This window comes from Acomys russatus, chromosome 18 (genome assembly GCF_903995435.1).
Source record: "Acomys russatus chromosome 18, mAcoRus1.1, whole genome shotgun sequence".
Taxonomy (NCBI): domain Eukaryota; kingdom Metazoa; phylum Chordata; class Mammalia; order Rodentia; family Muridae; genus Acomys; species Acomys russatus.
In genome coordinates, this window is record NC_067154.1 from 60,776,333 (window position 1) to 60,798,120 (window position 21,788).

The 21,788-nt window shown below is 51.3% G+C and overlaps 1 protein-coding gene across 1 annotated transcript in view; it reads left to right on the forward strand.

The window, feature by feature from the left end:
* Positions 1-7,588: 7,588 nt before the first annotated feature.
* The window catches only part of Farp1 (FERM, ARH/RhoGEF and pleckstrin domain protein 1), a 184,832-nt gene continuing 170,632 nt past the window's right edge, over positions 7,589-21,788 (forward strand). Inside the window, exon 1 of the mRNA XM_051160985.1 lies at positions 7,589-7,782. Coding sequence (XP_051016942.1) covers positions 7,612-7,782 — 171 coding nt within the window. The 5' untranslated portion in view covers positions 7,589-7,611. The remainder of the gene's footprint in view (positions 7,783-21,788) is intronic.

Genomic DNA, 21,788 nt, shown 5'->3' on the forward strand with positions numbered 1-21,788 from the left:
AGGAGATGTCTTGTAGGCATGCTTTTAAAATCTATTTCTATTTTGGTTCCTTATGTCTCTTTCTCCCTTCTCCACCCTTCTGACACCAGGTAGGAGGGAAAGAAGGTTGGTGGGAGAAGGGGCGCGCTTCGCCGTCCCTGCTGTTTAGGGTTCGTGGATTCTTTCTCCCTTGCCAGGATATTCAGCAGCAGCAGCAGCAAACACAGCAGCAGCCTTCTCTGACTCCTCTGACCATCTCTTCTTAGCCCACCTGCCTCGCCTCCCCTCCCCTCCCCTGCCCTCCCCTCCTCTCCCCCTTCCCCACACCCTCTCCCTCCCCCCTCCCTCCCCCTCTCTCTTTCCCTCTCCTCCCTCCCCCTCTTCCCCCCTCTCTCCCCCCCCCCCCCCTCTCTCTTTCCCCCTCCTCCCTCCCCCTCTTCCCCCACTCTCTCTCCCCCTCCCCCCTCTCTCTTTCCCTCTCCTCCCTCCCCCTCTTCCCCCACTCTCTCTCCCCCCTCCCCCTCTCTCTTTCCCTCTCCTCCCTCCCCCTCTTCCCCCACTCTCTCTCCCCCCTCCCCCCTCTCTCTTTCCCTCTCCTCCCTCCCCCTCTCCCCCCACTCTCTCTCCCCCCCTCCCCCTCTCTCTTTCCCTCTCCTCCCTCCCCCCTCTACCCCCCTCTCTCCCCCCTCCCCCCTCTCTTTTCCCTCTCCTCCCTCCCCCTCTCCCCCCCATTCTCTCTCCCCCCTGCCCCCTCTGCTTTTGTATTCATACCCTCTCAGAGTCCCCAACAGGATGTTTTCCAACTGACTGAGATCACATACCCTCTCAGGAGGCTGTTACCAGCTGTGGACAAACTGGAGCAGCCCCCTGTATCCCACACCTGGGATTAAAACAAAAACATGTTTAGGTAACATAACTGAGGTTTTAAAGAAACAGAAAGTTTCGCAGCAATGCCTGGAAGTAATATTTATGAGTTACTAGGGGAAAGGCTTGATGGTTGGATGCTAAATTTATGGTCAAACTTTTACAAAGCTTCCAAAATGTTCTCCACAAAGGTTTGTATGGTTTTTATTTTGATTGGCCACCGGCCCCGATTTCTTTATGTTCTTGATAACATTTGTCATTGTCTTTTAAGAATTAAAGCCATTACAGTGGCTATGAAATGTGTCCTCCTGTGGGTGTAACTTGCATTCCCTAATGGACTCAGGGTGCTAGCCACGTATTCATGCGCTTAGAAGCTATCTGTCCACCTCTGGAGACAGATCCTACTGCAGTTTTAAAACATGAAGTCTCAGTTGTTTCTGGTTTCAGCTTTCTCTGCCAGGTTTTTAGTTTTATTTTTAATGTTTTCAGGAGCTATTAGTTGTTTTTACTCTATGATTTCAGGTGCCTTACAGCCGTTACAGTTGTTTAGCCTTTTCTCTTAGAGGCTAAGTGACTTTTGAGTTAACTGTTTTTCATTGTGTAGCTTCTAGTTTTCCTACTGTTTATCCTCTAGCGGTTTATTTGAGGAGTGTGAGTCATAAGCTGGGTGCAGCGGTGTACACCTGTAATCCCAGCACTGGGGCGGGGGCGTGGCGGGAGCGGGCGGCGGCAGGGCAGAAGACTTGCTCTACAAGGCAAGTCCAGGAACAGCCAGGGTTATACAGAGAAACCCTGTCACAAAAAAACAAAAGAAAGAAAGAAAGAAAAAAAGAGTGTGAGTTATGCTTGAGGATATACTGGCACTATTCCCTCTTCATCATGAGGTAGGTGCTTCAGTTTAGTTTTTAGTAGATGTGATGGTCTTTACATTTTCTGTTGTGTCATTTATTTATTTATCTGGGTTTTCATGTAGGTGCACACATGCTGTGGCCTGCCATGTGAAGTCAGTTTTTCTGTCTCCCTGTGGGTCCCAAAGACTGAAATTGGGTCATTATTAGGCTTGGTGCCAGGCTCCCCTCCCCCAGGTGTGCTTTTTTATTGTGAAAATGTATCATTCATTTTTGGAATGTTTTCCTAAGTCATACACTAAACAACCTTTGCTGCTGCTGCTTCTCCTCTTCCTCTTCCTCTTCTTCCTCTTCCTTCTCTTCCTCTTCCTCTTCCTTTTCCTCCTCCTCTTCTCTTCTTCCTCCTCCTCCTCTTCCACCTCCTCTTCCTCCTCTTCCACCACCTCCTCCTCTTCCTCTTCCTTCTCCTCCTTTCTCCTCCTCTTGCTCCTCTTCTCTTCCTCCTCTTCCTCCTCCTCCTCTTCTTCCTCCTCCTCTTCCTCCTCCTCCTCTTCCTCCTCTTCCTCCTCTTCTTCCTCTTCCTCCTCCTCTTCCTCTTCTCCCCTCCTCTTCCACCACCTCTTCCTCCTCCTCCTCCTCTTCCTCCTCTTCCTCCTCCTCCTCTTCCTCCTCCTCCTCTTCTAACCTTGTTCCCTTTTCTGAGTCTTCGGGTGCATAGATTATGTCTCTTTGTCTTCTGTAGCTGTCGTCCATGTCTCCCCCACCCCATCTCTCCCCTATCCCCCCTTTTTTCAACCCTTCTAAGTATAATTCACTTTCCGTTCAGCGCCCATGATTTCACCACTAAGTAGCTCCCTTAACCACCTTCCATTTGGCTCATATTTTCATGATACTAGCTGGAGACTTTATCCCAAATGTCCGCGACCTCAAGTGGATTATATTTTGGATTCTTTTAGACACTGGGATATTTGAGATGAGATATTATGGTCCAAACACGGTGTTGTTTGCCTTTCCGTCTTATGCGGGTAGCCCAAATGTAAATGTGAGTGTTTCCAGTTCGTCACACAGGGTCAGGTTTGGAATTTTCCATTTGGAACATTCTACTGGTGAGGAAGAAACTCTTGGATTCGGGCCAGGCATGTCGGGGCAAGCCTTTAATCCCAGCGCTGGGAGGCAGAGGCAGGCAGAGCTCTGGGAAGGTGCCAGACCCATGTGGTGAGACACTGCCTAAAAAAGAGCTTGGGTTTGGGAACAGTTCGGGTTTTTGATTAGGGCTTTTCCTCCTCTTTTTGTTGCCCTTAGGCCTCTGCACCGGTCCTGCCCGATGTCTTTGGTCTCTTCTGGGCCCTTCACATGTGTTTGTTTACCGGCCCATTCATTTTTATCAAGTTTTGTGACTTTATGACTCCGAGTCATTAGCAGATGGAGCTGCCTTAGCCACAGACCTCCCTGCCTCTGCCTCCCTCCCTGGGATTACAGCTGTGTGCCACCATGCCCACTTCAGGCAGATTTTCTATCTGCGCCAAGTGGCATTTCTGTTATTGGTGATGTCCTGGCATTTGTTACGCCGGCTGTCCTTTCTGTCTTTGTCATCTTGAGGTGCTGCACCTTGCTGTGCAGTCCAGGCTGGCTTTAAGCTTAACTGCACTAGCCTTCAACCTCCCAAGAGCAGGAACTGCAGGTATGCACTGCCCTGCCCTCACGGCATCGTCTTGGTTCTTAGAGGAGGTTGTTTGTTTGCTTGCTATCAGCTAGCTGTTTGTAGGAGTCTCACCCATGTGACCTGCTGGTACAGAGACGTAGGTGGAGCCTGAGTTCATCCTGCAGCCTCTGCCTTTCGGCCTCAGCACCAGGCTTGCTGGTGGGACTCCTCACTTCACCCAGGGAAGGGAAGCCATTCCTAGGTAGCTTGTTCCAGGAATGCCACTGCTGGTTTGCAGCCGAGGTAGCCTGAGTGTTTTGGAGAACCAGACTGAGATCCGCAGCCGGGACAGACCTCTCCAGGCATTTCACATTCCCTCTGTCTGACTGTCACTCGAGTCTGGCCATGCCTTGGGGCTGCCGATGTCTTCTCACCTCAGGGAAGGGGTGTGCATTTTGTGCTGAGCTCCTTATTGCTTTTGGGTAAATTCCAAGAGGAACTCCTTAAGCAGGGATATAGTGACTCAACAGTTCCCACTTGCCATCGTTTCCCTGCCAGATAAAAGTTGTCTTCCTCTACCCTTAACATTTCGAGGACTGTGAAGTGTGTGGAATGCCGAGGGTCCTGCTGAAGCGTCCCTCTGCCCCTCAGGGCGTCCAGGTGGCTGAGGATGAGCAGAGGCGAACAGAGCCCAGGTCAATGCTGATGCACAGGAGGCCTTTGGGTTGGCCAGGCCTGTTTGCTCAGGGGATGGTCCTCAGTCTGAGTGTCAGGCATCGGTCATGGTTCCAGGCTTATGATTTGCCAGCGCTCCCATAGCGCTTCCTGGGCTTGCTTAGGATATGTCACTCGAAGCCTGTGTGGCTGAGTTTACCTGTGAATTCACCAACCGTTCACATGTCAGCACGTACATGGACAGCAAGTGTGACATCCCTTGGGAAGTGACAGCGCTTAGAAGTGGCACAGGAACAGCGTCACTGGGCATGGTTGGTAGAGACTAACAGATGCCAGTGTGTTAGTCACTGACTCATGGAGACTCAGGTGCCAAGGTCCTAGAAGAGCGCTCATACACCTGAGGATCTTGGGAAAGAAGATGGTCAGAGGATAAGGGCAAAACGTGTGTCGGGGCTGAGGGGTTGGGGGTGACAGATCTGGGAGTGGGGGAGTTGGGAGGATGGGAGGGCAAGGCTCTAGGTCCCTCCCTGCCTGCCTTGCTGTATCAGCTCCTTGGCTCAGCACAGAGTACACACGTGCACACACAAATACACATACATGCGCACGCACGTGCGCACACACGTACATACACATGTACACAGGCACATACACACACAGGCACACACATGACCCTGGGAATGGGGAAGGGGCGCTAGGCTGCAGGTGTGCTCTGCTCTGAAGGTTATGTTATTTTTAACTATAAGACATCAAGTAAGAACACTTCTGTGGTAGTGATTGGTATGGTTTATGGAGAGGATTGAGAGCCCGGTTGACGTCGTAATGAATGTGTCAAACCAATAACTCCTTGGGTGAACGTTAGCAGCCTGGCCTGGCCTGGCCTGTCCATACGGCAAGCTGGGCCACAAAGCCCAGACCACACCACCAAGCCGGTGAAAGTAGCAGCTTGGTGAGCGATTACTTGTGCCAGAGATGAGGAAGAGGTCAGGGACTGAGCAGAATCTCCTGTGGGTAGGAGAAGGGAGTGATGTCCCTCTCTGTGGACTTGAGATCCTGCTGGCCAGAGGCCAGCGGATTGTGGGCAGGCCTCCATCTCCTGCCGCCTCAGACTGCTATATGTGCACTGTGAGATGGTGAAGAGTGAGCTGAGCAGGGAACATTCTAGAAGAAGCCTCACAAACCACCTGACTGTTCCCAAGGATCAGAGCTGGGGTGCCGCTTGTGTTAGAAGTGTCAGATGCAGCCCATACCCGTCACTCAGGGATTCTGTGATGCCCCCTCCCCGGCCGACTCTGTCACTAAGTGCCTTTCTATTCTCTCCCCCATGCTTTCTGATTTCTTGTCCTCCACTGACCCTCGTGATGAGACCTGGTTAGTCTTTTACTTCAGGGGTTCAGTAATCACCCCCTTTGTCCAAGCCCATGGCTTTTACTTGTATAGTAAGGTAGTCTGTGCCCAGCCCTATGTCTGTCCCCACCTCCACAAAAGCCTAGCACAGGTTCACGTCTGTTGCTCTGCCTTCCATCTTCCGCCTTCACGTTTTCCTGTCCTCCCAGCAGTTAGCCTCGTGCGACACTGCCCTACACTGTCCACTGCTTATCACGCAGCCTTTCTATCTCCGTCTCCTCAGCCCGAGTCATCACCTCACGTATGAGTCCTCACAGGTGCTTGGAAGTCTGATCCCCTCCACCCACCCCTCTCTAATCTCCCACGTCATGTCGTCGTCTGGTCCCTTTTTCTGAAGTTGTGTCTCTATGGTGTTGTTCATCTTGTCCCTGTGCCTCAGTGTTGCCTACAGGGTAAGGACTGCTCTCACCCAGGTGTCTGAATGGCTCCATAGTCTCGTCTCAGCCCGTTGTCACAGTCCATCTTTAACTCTCCAACTTGCCATCTCTTTGTCCTCCCCCCCTTTTCTTTTTGTCTTTCCTTTTCCAGCAGCAGCCCTTCCCCTGCGTGTGCCTGTGCGTGCACCTGTATGTATGGAGGACAGAGGTCCATGTTGGGTGTCTTCCTTAGTTGTCTCTCACCTTATTTTTGAGACAGGTTCCCCCCTTAACCTGGAGTTCCCTGGTCTGCCGTGGGTTAGCCTGAGCTCCAGGGACGCTCCTTGTCTGCTTCCTCAGTGCTGGGGATGAACCTGGCAAGCGCGTTACCTACGAGCATCTTCCAGGCCCACCCCGTCCTACATCTCCCCGTAACGCTGTGCTATCTACTTCCCTGGGATGTCTCTCCCATCTGTACTTATTTGTATGTTATCCAAGGTCTGTGGTCAAACTGAAGTCTCTTCCCCCTCTTCCTGGATGGAGATCCCCCACCCCTCCCCCCTTTAACCATTAGATCTTGAGTTGACATATTTCACTCCTGTGCTCTCCAGTGAAACAGGATCTGCAGCCATTTTGTAGTTGCCCGGCGGACTGTCAGCCATTTAGCAGCCATCTTTTCTTTTTTTTTTTTTTTGTCCCCCTTTGGGTTTTTCCAGACAGGGTTTCTCTGTGTATCCCTGGCTGTCCTGGACTCGCTTTGTAGAGCAGGCTGGTCTTGAGTTCACAGAGATCCGCCTGCCTCTGCTGGGATGGAAGGTGTGCACCGCCATACCGTCTTAAGCATCTGCTTTGTGCCAAGTTGGGCCTCAGTGGGTACTGGAGTACAGAGAACGCCTGAGATTAGGTGCTTCTAGGGTATTCCCTGTGCCGTGGCGGGAGGTGAACGGGTCAGCCGAATGGAGTGGCTTTGGCTCAAACTATGTGCACAGAATGAACAACAGCATCTGAGCTCCTCACCCAGCATCCAGGAAGTGATGTTCGAACTGGCGTTTAGAGCAAGCAAACAGGTTTCTAGGTGCAGAAAGAGTGTTCAGCCGGGGAGTGCCCATCTGAGGCTGGGGGGCAGGGAGGACAGCGGCAGGGTGCTGGGAGAGAAGGGTGGTCTGTTAGGGGAGCAAAGAGGGTCGCTTGTTTTTAGAGAAACACCTTTGTCAAAACTTCATGTACAGTGGCTTCTTGGGAAAAGTGCTTCTTGGAGGGTTGGGAGGCAAGAAAGAAGAGCAGAATGGTGACGTTCCTGGGATGGAGAGCAATGGCCGGCAGCAGGCTTCTTGTCCTGTGTATTAGCTCCCCTCGTTCCTCAACTACAGAGCTCAGTGTGTGATCCCCGCTCGTCTTTAGAATGACCGCATTATTTACTATGTGACCGGGCTCCTGCTACAAGATAATTAGTGGGCTCTAATGATAGAGCCCCGGTCCTGTTCGCATCTTCCCACCCGACTTTAAAGGTGTGAAAAGTCCAGGCTGGTTATTGGAGACTTGGAATAATAGAGTCTGAGTCTGTGTCGTGAGTAATTGAGAGCTGACCGTGAAACTAGGAAGAGTAAAACACGCGGTATGCAGAAATGCAGATGGAGGACTTGCAGAGAGATTTCAGTGCCTGAGTGTGAAGCTGAGGCTGCTGTGTGTAGCTCCTGTGTGGTGAGTGCGCGGAGAGCTGGCTCCCTTACCCAGATGCGGTAGTTTGGGGAGATTCTCGAAGCTTTAGAAAAACCCCTCCTTCTGACGCATTTTTTCTCTCCTCTCGTTTTCTGCAGATCTTATATTGTAAGCTACATTCATCATGGGAGAGGTAGAGCAGAAACCCACGCCGGCGTCACGGCTGGGGGCCCCAGAGAATTTGGGGGTCAGCACTTTGGAACGAGTCCAGAAAGCACCGCCCACACCTTCAGGAAAACTTATGACCGTCAGGATCCGGATGCTGGATGACACCCAGGAGGCCTTTGAAGTCCCAGTAAGCCAGGGGTTTGTGGAGGTGTCCAAGGGTGTGGGAAAGCCACCAGTGACCCAGGGACATGAGGTGCACTCAGAGGGTCTGTGTGCTCAGCGCCTCACTCCTCACTCCCAGCTGACATTGTTGCTCCACCATGGTTCCGGCTGAGCTGGTTTTCAGATCTGTACACGAGCCACCCATACATAAAGTGACATGGGGGGCTTTGCTGGAGTTTTACTGTGTGTATTTTATGCATTATATATTTCATGCATATATAACTGGTTAATATGTATTATGTGGCATAGTTACATCTAAAGACACATGATATATATGGGAATGTCGTCATGGAAGGAAGAGCTGCACTCGAAGTGGATAGCGGTTTAATTTGTTGATATCACAGGAGGTTCTTTTCTCAGTGGTGCTACTGTGTAGTGGACCCTGAGAAAACCATCGGAGCTCAGTGCTTGTGTTCCCACATGAAGAAATTGGGGCAAGCGAGCTCATGGCCTTCCTGGATGGAGAGTTTGAAAACCCTTTACCCAGACTTTCCACATCTCAGCACATCCGCAGGAAAGGAATGGTGTGGGCGGAGCTACTGTCCCCTCCTCCTCCTTTGTCATTGGCCTCAAGTCTCTTCCACACTCTTGCTCAAACACATGTTGCCAGAGATTTAGGCACCCATGCCTGTTATGGGCTGTAGTCAGCTGAAGCCCCCAGACCAGTTCTTGACCCTGACTTCATCCAGAAAAGCTGCAGTGCAGTTCGTGTCTGAATCCCCACCACCCACCCCCACCCCGTGTTCTGCCTTCTGCCTGTCACTGTGCCCATCGCTGACTGTAGAGGAAGAAAGCTAGTCGTGAACCTCAGGTACAGACTGAGAGACAGGCTTTTGGAACACCTGTTTTTAAAGAGCAGGCAATCCGGTCATTATTTCTGTTGGCTGGAGTGCCTGAAACTTAATAGTCGGCTTTAATCATCTATGGGATATGATTCAGTAAATTATATTTATTTCACAGAACATTGTTCAGGGAGTGTAAATTAAGTGTCTTGGGGAAAGATGAACCTCAGAATGGCTGTGTTTAAAACTACCAATTTTATCACACACTGCAAATGGCCTTTGTACCTTTTTAATTTTCTTGCTGAGAAATTCATCTTTCAAGGACTTGGCCTGGGACTTCATATTCCAGTGAACAAAGCCACTGCTAATTTCTGGAATTGTAAAATACATTGGGGGGTGGGGGTGGCGGGGTGGGGGGGCCAGGGTGGAGGGGGAAAGCACCTGCCACCCGCTGAGAATGCCACCATCTGGAACACGATGCCCTCCCTCTCCCTCCCCCAGTTCTCTCTCCACCTTGCCGGACTGGTTTGGTGAAGTGTTCAGTTTCTCTTTCCTATTTGGTGCTGTTGGGAGCGCAGGCTCCAGCAGGGCTCTCTGGTAAACGGAGAGGAGCTGCGGAATGCTGCTGGATCCTGTACCGCACCCAATCACGGTCCTTCACGGAAAGCCAAGGCCAAGGCTCCTCATCCAGCTGCCATCAGAGTAGAAACTGTGTCGGCACTGTGTAGTGATAGAATTGTATCTTCATCTCCTAAAGTTATTTCGGGGAGATGAACAGTAGCTGAGTCATTAAAATACAAGCACAAGGCCTGGCTTGGGTTTCCAGAACCCATGTTTTAAGAACCACTCTTTCCTGGCAGCGTGCACTTTGTAATCTCAGGGTTAGGGACTCAGAGGCAAGTGGATTCCTTGGGCTCACTGGCCGTTCAGTCATCCTAGCTGGTTTGGTCGCTTTCTGGCCAGTGCGAGATCCTGTCTGAAGACACCCAAGGAGCTGCCCTGAGGATGTTCTCTGCCCTTCACACCCAGGCTTGCACACGCACATGCGCACACGCGTGTACTGAAAAGTATCTGCCTTCATAAGTTTTGACAGCTGTTCTTCCATTTTTAGCCCCCCTTTTCTTTTTTCCATCCCTCCTGAAACTCCTGTGTACCCTCACGGCCCTGTTAGCTTAGCCTACTGCCTCAGGCAGGGGCTTTTTTCCCCTACCTTTTTGCAGCCCTGCTTGTTTGTACCTTGTCAAGGTGGACCCACACTGCCTGGGGGGAAAGTCCTATTTTCTGCCACTGATGCCTGTTTCTGTCTCTCTTGGGCAAGATTCCTACTCTCTGAGGACCTGCTTTCTCCTGGAAGTGAGGTCATAGTAACTGTTACTGAAATAAAAAAGAAAATGATGCCCCTAAGATATCTACAGCTGTTTTGGGTGCAATTGGGAGCTTATTCGGTAGGGTTTGTAGTATTTAAATGCCTTTGCCACTTGGCTGATGGCTTCTCAGGTAGGGACCTGTGGTCTGATCTTCCATGTCCCCTACCCCCACTCGTGCCCCAATTAACTGGGCAGACATTAGATGCTCATTAACTGTTTGCCAATGGACTGCTAAAGTGGATTTATTTTACAGTTAGGTGTTAGTAGTCTTTTTTTTTTTTTTTTTTCTCCCAAGACAGGGTCTCTCTGTGTTAGCCTTGGCTATCCTGGACTCGCTTTGTAGACCAGGCTGGCCTCAACCTCACAGTGATCCACCTGCCTTTGCCTCCCAAGTGACCGGCCGGTCTAGTAGTCTTAACATGTCTCTTCCACCCATATTGGATTTGTCTTTTTCTGTTTGGGTTGGAATGCCTTCCCTCCCCATGGGTAACAGATGTTTTCCTTAAACTGGCTGTGGAAAGGCAGATGGCTGTCCCCACATCCCTGGCTGGAGCGGACTCCACAGCTCTGCCTTGTGCGCTTCAAGAACATAGAGCTCGGGCCAGCCCACCAGCTGGAAGCCAGCAAGGCGTCACAGTGACTCAGTCACCCCATGGACAGGAAGGACAGTGGCTTCGGGATTGCAGGAACCAGACCCGCTCCCCATAATTGCTTTGCTATCTCTGCTTCAAAGCTCTCTGCTAAGAATTCACCAAGGCCATCTGACCCTGGAAGTGCCCCTCTTTCCCACAAGGGCAGGACGGGGCATCCTCGTGAGCAAACTCTCCTTGCTCACAAGCGCTGAGTAGGGCATGGAGCCAGGAGTCTCTGCGACTTCCTCTGGGGGATCTGTCATCAATGAGCCCTGTCTTTGTCTAGGGATTGAGTCTCCTGGGCCTTTTCTTACCACTTCAGTGTTAAAATACAGATGCCAGCAAGCAACCCTTTTTAATGTGAGCTCACTGACCAGCCCCTATGCAATGAAACAAGCCATGCTCTTGCTGGTGGCTGGTACCCCCCCTCCCTCTGTGTCTGTCTGTCTGTCTGTCTCTCTCTCCTGTAGTCTTTAGAATCTTTTAATGAATAATTAGCCTTTTGGAAAGCCAGAGCAGTGGACGCCTGTCTTTTCCACCCGGGGCTAGCTGAGCCTCTTTAATGTTGAACTTGGACAGTCTTTTTTGGTACTTCCTCTGCACAGTGGAAAGTTCAAAACCAACATTTATAGGAAACTCTTGCCTGGTGTTTTATCATCTTGATATTGAAAACACTGTGCAAATAGGCCACACCTCAGGGCTTGATAACACTGCCCTCTTCTTATGAGGCTTATACAGCAGAGTGGGTCCCAGGCCTGGAGGAGCCCTGATCCCACATGAGGCATGGGGACCCCTTCCCCCACCAGGCCACCTCCTGTGACTGCTCCCTGAGAAGGTTTTTGTGTTTGGTCCCCTGACTCCTTATGTAAACAAACGCTGCTCTGACAGGGATGGCTGGAGAGGTGCATGGCTGTTAGCTGTCCGCTGTAGGGAGAGCAGAAGAGGAAGTAGACCTGGGCTTTGCCTCCTGAGCGGGCCTGGGAGCACTGAGGAAAACACAGCAAGTGACGAGAAGATGCTACAAGCCTTTGGGGTTGGCAGGAGTGGTGGTGCAGGCAGCAGATGGCCTCGCCGGTGGGCAGGGCAGGACAGCAGCCTGGGCTCTGATCTATCTGCATAGTCCCTTTGCTTTCCTTAGATGCCTATCATAGCTCTCGCAGATGTGAATGTCTTGACTCCTGGGGAGCCTGGGAGGAAGCAGGACCCCAGCCCAGAGGGGTCCACTGGAGGCATGAACCCCGACTCTGTAACACTTTCCAGCCACTGACCTCGCAAGTTAGCGTCTGCGCTAGCATGTCACGGAAAATTCAGATTTGCTTGCCTGATTAAGCGCGGCAGTAGAGTGGGGGTGCCTTGAGGCAGGGCTTTGTGTCTCACTCACAGCCCTTCGGTCCTGACTTGACATTCGTCCCCGGCTGTGTAGATCTCACAGAAGTCTCGGGAGGTGCTCCGTGCCAGCCCACGTAAAGATGAGGGAGCTAGCTGCCAGTGCCTGTCCGGGTTTACATTAAGGCCAGGCGACATTGGCTCGGGTACATGGGACCCTCAGCGTCGCTGTCCTCCCTGCCTTCATGAGATTCCTGCATGTTGCTAGTCCAACCCCGCCTAGTCATTTTGTTTTATTATTTATTTATTTATTTATTTTTTTGGAGAGAATATGTCACTGTGCAGCTCTGACTAGCCTGGAACCTCACTACTTACCCCAGGGTAGCCTTGAACTCACAGAGTTCTGCCTTATCTTGTTTCTTTAGCTCTTAGCTTAGTCTATCGGGAGGTCCCTATCCCAGCCGGCCATTGTCCCAAGATCCTCTGCATTCCCAGATCTCGGCTGCTTGGTTATTGTGCCCCACCTCCTCCACCTAACTCGTTTATCTGAACCACACCCTGCCCGGCCAGGCTCCCTCAGGCAATATTCTCCTTCACAGTGTCTGCTCCTTCCTCTAATCAGCCTGGAAATCTCTGTCTCCCATCTGGCTCTGACTAGCAAGTCTGTGTACATCGCTGGTGACCAGACTCGGTTTCCTTGTCTGGAAGATGGGGTGTTCGGTCCAGCTGTAAAACCTTGTCCTCCGCCTTTGCCCGTGGAAGTGGGGACGCTGCGCTGGCATCCGCGAGGACGAATCGGCTTCTTATGTCTGTGTGTTAGACTTCTCCAGCAAGATGGCGAACACTGTGGAGACTCGTGGTGTTGTGGTCGCCATTGGTTCTTTGTTTGTTTGTTTTTGCTTTTTGAGACAAGTCTAGCTTTGTAGCCCAAGTTAGCCTCAAATCAAAAATCTGTCTGCCTTACTTCTGAGATCATAAGTGGGTGCCACCACTCCCTGGAGGTTATTAAAGCGGAGCAAAACAGAACAATCAAGGTCTGGTGAGATATGGCTGTTACTGTGTGCCTGGTGAATGCTGCGGCACACAGCGTTGCAGGGCATCGGGAGTCCTGGTGGTGCAGCTTAGGGGTGTAGGTGGCTACCCTGGGGCTCACGGAACCTCTTGAATTCAATAAATCCCAGAAACACCTTGCTGATTTAAAAACTGAAAACAAAACCTCAACATGTGTGTTGGAGCTGGAGGTGATGCCTTTACACTGGCCTGTGACGTCACAGAAAAGACCACATTGAATTTTTTCCCCCGCTTTTTTGTTAGAAGCAAAATTGTCCACGCTATTTTGGAGCCCTAATTAGGAACATTCTAAAGTCAGGCCTTCCGTTATTAAAAGGGGCTATCCTTTTATTACCTTTGAAATGGGACAGGCTTTTCATTGCTTTGACCCTCACAGAAACCTGGGCGGGTCATGGACGCAGGCTTCTTCCTGCTGTCTGGCTCAGAAAGGGCTTTCTCTCGGTAGGCAGGAGCTTAAAGCCATCTTCTGATCCTTGGGCTCTGTCAGAGGGAAAAAGCAGACGTTTGCCTTCTTAGAACATGCTTGTCTGGTCTTTGTGGCCCTGTGGGTTTTGTCAGGAAAGGCCCGTGTTGAACATCATTAGATCAAGACTTGGTTTTGGTTTTCACGCCATCCCGTCTCCTTCCAGCAGTCTCAGGACGAGCTCGGATGGACTAACAGACCCTCTGAGCCTGTTGGTGTCCCCGGTTCCCTGGGAGAGATGAGATACACCTGTGTCGGGAGCTCTCAGCCCTGCTTTGCCTGGCTGTCTGGCTCTCCTAGAGGAGCCTACATAAAATTTAATTGGCCTTTTAAAGCCAAGGCCCAGAGCACACGCTGCCTGCTAAGCAGCCGTCTCTCGGCGGTGGGAACAAGTGGAGGGAGTTTTCACGTGTCCACTGGGCTCTTAAAAACAAGCCAGACATTTCTTTCTCCATATCTGTGTTGCTCTTGGCTCCTTAGCCAACTTTCTGAACTAGCACTGGAGTCCACTCTGCCTGGTCATTTCTGTGTTATTTAACTCAGGGTGATAAATGAGGCTTGTGTGAGTCTAGGCTCCCGAGGTTAAATTGAAAGGCTACTTTAATGGAGTTTTAAAAAAAATTGTTTTTCTTGTTTCATAAATCATTGCTGATAAATACTGTGAACTTCCCTCCTGACTCCCTGAGGAGCACAGGGCTGAATTTCACTGTGGGCCTGAAATGCCTGCGTGGCTGCCCTTCAGTTTCAGTTACTCTTATGATCAAAGCCAGTGGTTTCCACAGCTCAGAAACATAGCCATGTTCTAACAGCTGTTTGCTATTTTCTCTCCCTAAAAAAAATTACTCAGTAGAGCCTAATAAATAAGAAGAATAGGTGGTAATCAAGAGTGCCCATCTCTGACATTAAAATGGGCCACAGTAGGAAGTTTGGGAAGTTGATTTTTTTTTTTCTTTTCCTTCCTTTAAACGGAATTGATTCACCTTTAGTTACATCTAAGATTGGGAGAGAGGACCGGAGGCCTGGGTTCTCACCTCGCATTGCTCACCAGGCATGACTTTAGGACTGAGTGGGCCGTGTCTTGTGTATAAATCCTGTTGCAGAGTGCACACACTGCTCTTGGCGGGGAGCCTGCTCCCCTTTGCTGTGACCAGCATGTGTCACCTGCATTCTTAGCTCGTTGAGGTCCTGGTTTTATTTCAGGGTGGTTTCACGGTTCAGACGGACAAAAGGAAGAACACCACAGTGCTCCAAGACAAAGCCTGGCACACGCGTGTCAGTGGGCCACTCTTCCTGTGCCACTTCATCCTGGAGCTTTCCTTAGTTGCGTGGGACCAGTTACCTAAGCCACTCAGGTGTCCCGTCGGTTTCCGGAAGGTCTGTGAGACACAAGTGTGGCTGAAGCCCCATTTCTGCAGGGCAGGTGGCCCTCTATGTTGACCCACTGCAGTCGAGGGAGAGCTGGGCCTGGTGGCACAAGCTTGGAAGGCTGAAGTGGGAAGGCCGCTGTGATTCTGAAGCCAGCCTAGACTACTTAGGCCTTCCTGAGCTGCACAGCAGATTCTGTCCCAAACAAACAAACAAACAAACACAAAAAGCAAAAATAAAAGAAAACTATAAAACTGAGTATTTTTTCTTTTCTTAGAACTTTACATTCACATTTGCTTTGTTGATTTCTTATTTTCTTTTATTTCCCTGAGCACCAAGACACGCCTAGAGTTTCCCTAGAGTTGGGGTATCTGACAAGGTGCCTGCATCTGTCCCATGAAGACTGGACAAATCAAGGCTTTTGAGATCTCTGTCACGGTGCAGGCTTTGCGGGTTCCTTGCAGGGGATTTTCTTATCTTTGACGGCAGATAGGAAGGCAGGTGTGCCTGCAGGTTCTGGACTGTTCCATCCAGCCCTGTTTTACCATTTGCTTATTTATTTATTTATTTATTTATTTATTTTATTACTTTGGACATTTGAGTTAAGCGTGGTGGTTGTAAGTCCTAAAGAAGATATGGAATGATTTCCTCAGGTGGGGAGTTTTCTGTGGATAGATTGACTGTGGGAAAGAACAATTCTGAAAGCTTTCACCGGAGCTTTAGTAGGCTTGTGCTCCCTCCTTTATATGAACAGGAAGGCGGACCAGATACCCACAGCGGGACTCTGTGGCTCTGCTTTTATTTATGGACTGTGACCTTGGGAACATGATCTGGGGTCCACAAGGTGTTTATCAACATGAGAGGCAAGGTGCTGCCAGCGATAAGGACGTGAGGAAAAATAACACCTAGTCTTTGCAGAAAGGACAGATGTTATTCATGAGTAGGCGGTGAGCTGGCATAGGCCTCTGGCAAAATGTCTTCCTTGAGCTGATGTGAAAGGAGAGCTTGTTTTCTCTTTAGCTGATCTCTGAAGTCTGCGTGGGGGGCGGGGCGGCCATAAGAACTGGTGTGGGTGGGAGGTGGGAAGGAGGCCCAGGCCCACTCACACCTCAGCCTGCACGTTACCTGCTGTTGGAGGCCCCAGGAGCCACAGGGATGATACACCCTGCCAGCTGTGTCTGTGGGAGGACGGCCTTGGCGCGCACCGGCGGGTCGCACAGCCTGGTGGTGACCAGTGAAGGCCAAGATCCAGCTGGAGTGTTTTAGATGGAATGTCAGGGACGTGACAGGGCTGAGAGAAACCAGGGGTGGGGTTGAAAGACCACTCTGGATGGGATGGGAGCCGGGAGCTCCCAGTGCCTGGAGACCGTAGCTGTGCGGCTCCTACGTTTACAGCCCAGATGGCTCCAGGCTCACTGAGGACCAACCGGCAGATAAATTTGTGAGACATTGTCTTCTTTTAGTAGGTACCTGTTAGGAACATTGCTGAGGTCTCTGATAAGAGGCATTGTGTGTGCATGTGCGTGCGCTCTTGTACTCGTGTCTTGTAGCTGTGGAGGCCAAAGGTTGATGCCATGTGTCTTTCCTAATCACCCTCCACTTGAATTTTGAGACAGGGTCTCACAGTGAACCTGGTGTATCAGCTAGACTGCCCCTAAGCCCCTGGGATCCTCCTGGCTCCACCGGTCCAGTGCCAGGGTTATCAGTGTGCACAGTTGTGTCCTAACTCAGGCCCTCGTGCTCTGGGGTGTGAACAGCTGAGCCATCCCCCTAGCGCCCCTAGTGTTGTCGCTAAATTATTTTGAGACACTGATCCCGCTCTGTAGTCCATGCTGGCCTTGAACTCGTGTCTCCCACGTCAGCCTCTCTGGTTGTAGAGATGACAGTGGACGTAAGTGAACACAGGTTGGCTACTGAGTTCCGACATTTCTCTTTTATCCTCCTCACCCCGGCAAAGGCAGACTTTTGCCTGTCACTCTCTAGTGGGGACCGAGATGGGAAGGCTTCAGTTTAGCACTTCTCAAGGACTCCGCGCAGGGTTTGTATTACGTAGCTCGCGTGTCTCGTCAGTGGGATCACTTGGAAGCTGAGCTGTCACATGGGTTGTGGTGGCTCATCTGTGTGGGTTTCTATCATCAGGAGAACCAGGTGAAATTTCAATCACCTTTGATCTGGACACATGAAGCGAGTGCTTTCGGAGTTGTCAGGCCATCACGAGCCCCGAAAAGGGGGAACACACTTGAAAACTGAAACTGTTGCTCCCGATGCCCTGACAGAGCGCTGCCCCTGGGTAGCTCCAACAGGCAAACTTGACTCACACTGGATATGGGAAGGTGGGTAAGCCAGCCCAGCCCCTCTCTTTCCAGCCACATGGGCCTACTGCCCACTTACCTCCAGCTAGAAGCCGTAGCCTTAGAACAGGGGAGCCAGGCATCCTGCTGTGGGACAGTTGCTGACTGGACATGTTCACTCAGGAGGAGACAAGAACGCTTTGCTGAATGTGCTGGCCGGTTTTGTCAACTTGACACAAACTGGAGTCATTTGGAAGAGAGAATGCCCACCGAGGAATCATCTCTTCAGGCCGTGCTCTGGGCAGATGTAAAGGGAGATTTCTGGATTAATGATGGCTGTGTGAGGGCCATTCTAATGCCACCCCTGGGCAGGCAGTCCTGGCTTACATAAGAAATGAAGCTGAGGGAGCCACAGAGAGTGAGCCAGTAAACAGTATTCGTCCATGGCTCCTCAGCTCCTCCCCCAGGCTCCTGGGCTGGGTTTCTGCTCTGGCCTCCCTGGTGCTGCAGCGTAGGTCCCTGTAAGCCAGAGGAACCCTTCCCGCCCTAACTTGTTTGTGAACATAATGCTTATCATAGCAAGAGAGAGCAAGCCCATGCTCAGGCCAGCGAGGACTTCCCTGGTTTTCATCTTCGGCCTTGTCATCTCAGGCCACGTCTCACGGGAAGGCACCGACAAAACACACCTTTCGTTCATGTCAACCCTGCGGCTCTTGGGCACCTGCTTTGTCCATGTTCCATGTTAATGGCAGAATTCAGGGGACACTAGTACAGAGGACATTTTCTGAATGACTGCAGCAAATGTTGAGCAGAGGCGTTGAAGCAAACCCCGGTCTTGTTCTGGACAGTTCTTATCATCGCCCCTTTGCTCGATCACTCGGGTAAGCACCTAGAAGACACAGTTATTAGACGTGGTAGGAGGGTCTCTGGTCTCGTGACACAGGCTGAGAGCAGCTCTTGGCCTTTTGTTAATTCAGGTTCTGTCAGATGTAGCTGCTCATTGAGTCCAGGTAGGTTTTAGAACAAAAGCAGAAGTTTCACATGACCAAGCTGCTGGGGTTCACACCACTGCTCTGTTGACACACTTGTGGTCTGTTCAGTGCTGGGTTCACACCACTGCTCTGTTGACATGCTCGTGGATTTTCAGTTCTCACTGAGGAGAGTTTGCTGACTGCTGTGTGACAAAACTTCTGGGGAGATGCAGCACACACATCTACTCACCCCAGATTGGGAGCCCATGGCAGACTAAGGTACAGAAAACACCAGAGTCCACCTTGGTGAACCACGAGTTTTATTGGGGTTACCTACAGGAATGTGGGTTAGGGGTTACTTACAGGATCAGAAATGGCTCAGACAGCCGCATCACCAAAGCCCACCCAGCACAGGGGACACCATCACCGAAGCCCACCCAGCACAGGGGACATCATCACCGAAGCCCACCCAGCACACGGGACATCATCACCGAAGCCCACCCAGCACAGTGACATCATCACCAAAGCCCACCCAGCACAGTGACATCGTCACCGAAGCCTACCTAGCACAGTGACATCATCACCAAAGCCCACCCAGCACAGTGACATCATCACCAAAGCCCACCCAGCACAGTGACATCACCGAAGCCCACCCAGCACAGTGACATCATCACCAACCGAAGCCCACCCAGCACAGTGACATCGTCACCGAAGCCCACCCAGCACAGTGACATCGTCACCGAAGCCCACCTAGCACAGGGGACATCGTCATCGAAGCCCACCCAGCACAGTGACATCGTCACCGAAGCCCACCCAGCACAGGGGACATCGTCACCGAAGCCCACCCAGCACAGTGACATCACCGAAGCCCACCCAGCACAGTGACATCGTCATCGAAGCCCACCCAGCACAGATGACATCGTCACCGAAGCCCACCCAGCACAGTGACATCGTCACTGAAGCCCACCCAGCACAGGGGACATCGTCACTGAAGCCCACCCAGCACAGTGACATCGTCATCGAAGCCCACCCAGCACAGGGGACATCATCACTAAAGCCCACCCAGCACAGATGACATCGTCACCGAAGCCCACCTAGCACAGGGGACATCATCACTAAAGCCCACCCAGCAGAGGTGACCGGTTCATTTGTAAAGCTGGGAACCTGGGACACACCGCGCAGCCTGTGGGGAGCTCAACAAGTTGCAGACTGTCCCTTCAAGGTACCCCCTGTTGGTCTAAATCTTTCCTAGGCGGCCTGGCTGGTTTCTTTTTCTTCCAGACAGCCGGTTTGGTCTCAGGCCTTTTAAAAGTTTTTTTGTTGTTGTTAGTTTTTGTTTTGTCTGGCAGGGAGGGGCCTAGGGAATCTGGTTAGCTTCAGGGACGTCCCTGCAGAGGCTCCCTAAGAACATGGAATGTTTCAGTGTCAGCACTGACCACGGAACAGATGCTATAGCTGTCTTGGTTAACATTGTGCCTTCCTGCTTTTCGGGACAGCTTCTGTCAGGTGGACCTTTCCAGGCACTGCCGTCCATCGGGCTCCTCGTTTGAAAGCTCCGGAAGAGGCATACAGGCCCCAAAATGAAGTTCTGGCTTTCTTCAGAAGCAGGCTCAGTGGAAGCCACGGTGCCTGCCAGCCCAGGGCTGTTTAGAGAGCCTTTCACCTCACACTTTCATGGCCTGGCTTCCACATCTACTCTTTTGCCCTTCAGTTTGGCTCAGAAGTGCTGTCCTTTGGGCCCTAGAAGAGCCAGTTCTGTTCTGGGCATTGTTTGGCAGGACACAGGGTCCTAGATGAAAACAAGGACCCTTTCTCTGTGTCCTCCCTCCATGGGACCCTTCTGGCACCTTCTTTCCACTGTGGCATTGAGGTGAGGCTCACGCTGTGGCCCACTTTTCTTTTGGCGTGCAGCAGTTGAGCAGTGGCTTAACTTGGCCCTCGTGTCTGCGTCCGTGTGTTAGTCTCCATGGCTGTTGACCAAGCACCACCAACATGATGGCTTCAGAAAGTACTGCGGGCTGGCGTTCTGTGTGAGGCCACAGTGTGGGTTCCTCTTAAGAGTTGTAGGGAGGAACCTGTTACATGCCCACCCCCTCCCCCAGCCCACCCCTGGTATCTGATGCTCTGCTACACACAATAAAGCATCTAATTGGGAGCTTGCTTCCAATTTTATAGGGTTGGTCTGTGGTCATCATGGTGGTTAAGCATGACAACAGGCAGGTTTGGGAGAGAGAATGAGAGAGAAGCAGGGAGGACAGACAGACGGACACCGGGTCTGACACTTTTGAAATGCCAAAGCCCACTGACACACTTTCCTCCAACAAGGCGGCACCTCCTAACCCTTCAGGAGCAGTTCCGCCCCCTGTGACTGAGCCTGTGGCTCTGTCTTTACTCACTCCACTGCAAGTGGAGGTGACAGGACAGCCTGTGGAATCGCGTGGTTTCCGGGATGGAGCTTGGATTGTTAGGTGTGCCCTGACCTGCTGAGGCATCTTGTAGCCCTCTTTTCTCCGGTTGTTTTCTCCTGGGTTTTGCCTTAACTGATGGGCATCGCTCCAGTCTCTCTCTTCATCTTTACGAGATTTTCTCGCTGTGTGAGTTTCTGCCCTGCTCTCTTCTTTTCCCCCAAGACGGGTTTCTCTGTGTAGCCTTGGCTGTCCTGGAACTCCCTATGTAGACTAGGCTGGCCTCGAACTCACAGCGATCCTCCTGCCTCTGCTTCCCGAGTGCTGGGATTAAAGGCCTCTTTCCCCTTTTAACTGGGTGAATTATATCCCTGGAAAAACAAAAACAAAACAAAAAAGAACCCAATAGGGTCTGACTAGGAAAAGTCTTTCTCTACCAGATGACCAAGGTAGACTATAGGACTTCCCTTAAAATTTAGAGGGATATAACTCACCCTGCATATGTATTGTCTATTTCTTAAAAATGTAAGTTAAAGTAAAAATGGATTTTCAAATCATTTGAAAATTGGGCAGGCCAGTTCCTGTTGGTTTCTCACTGCAGGACTCAGCAACTGTGTTTTTCTGTTAACTGTCGTTTTAGCATATGAAGAGATTGCTATGTGGACCAGGCTAGTCTTGAACTTACACTGTTCCTGCCTCAGACTCCTGAGGGGGTAGGATTACAGGCTGTGCCACCAGGCCACTCAAGACCAAAACTTTCCAGCCCCGTGTATGGGTAACAATTGAGAACTGAAGCATAGGTGACACTGGGCGCGAGCAAATGCCAGCTGTGTTCATCTGATAGACGTGAGTGAATTCCGAGTTCATCGCTTTCTCACTACCACCATCGTGAGTCTGTCACGGAGTGCCAACCGTGCGAGGCACCACGCAGCACCCCAGCCGGGCCTGCTGTGTTTGCCGTGTTCTTTGTGGCCCTGGCAAATTCCTGGTCGTGGAATGTACCCCCTCCTGCTGAAAGAATAAGTCCTCGCTGCTGCCCCTCTCTTCTCCAGCAGGTTTAGTAGGAATCCCGGGGTGCAGCCGGCCCTGTGCTGGGCATGTCCAGGAATGTGGGTCTTTGTTGCTATTGCTGGGACTACTACAGCTGCAGAGTGGTAGCTCTTCAGAAAACTAAGGTCCTTTAATCTCACTTCGGGAGGAGTGGGAAGAGACGTGTTCGTGACCACACCGTCAACAATGGCCACAACAAAGAAGCAACCCAATATATCCATCCACAGAGGCACGGAGAAGGCACACAT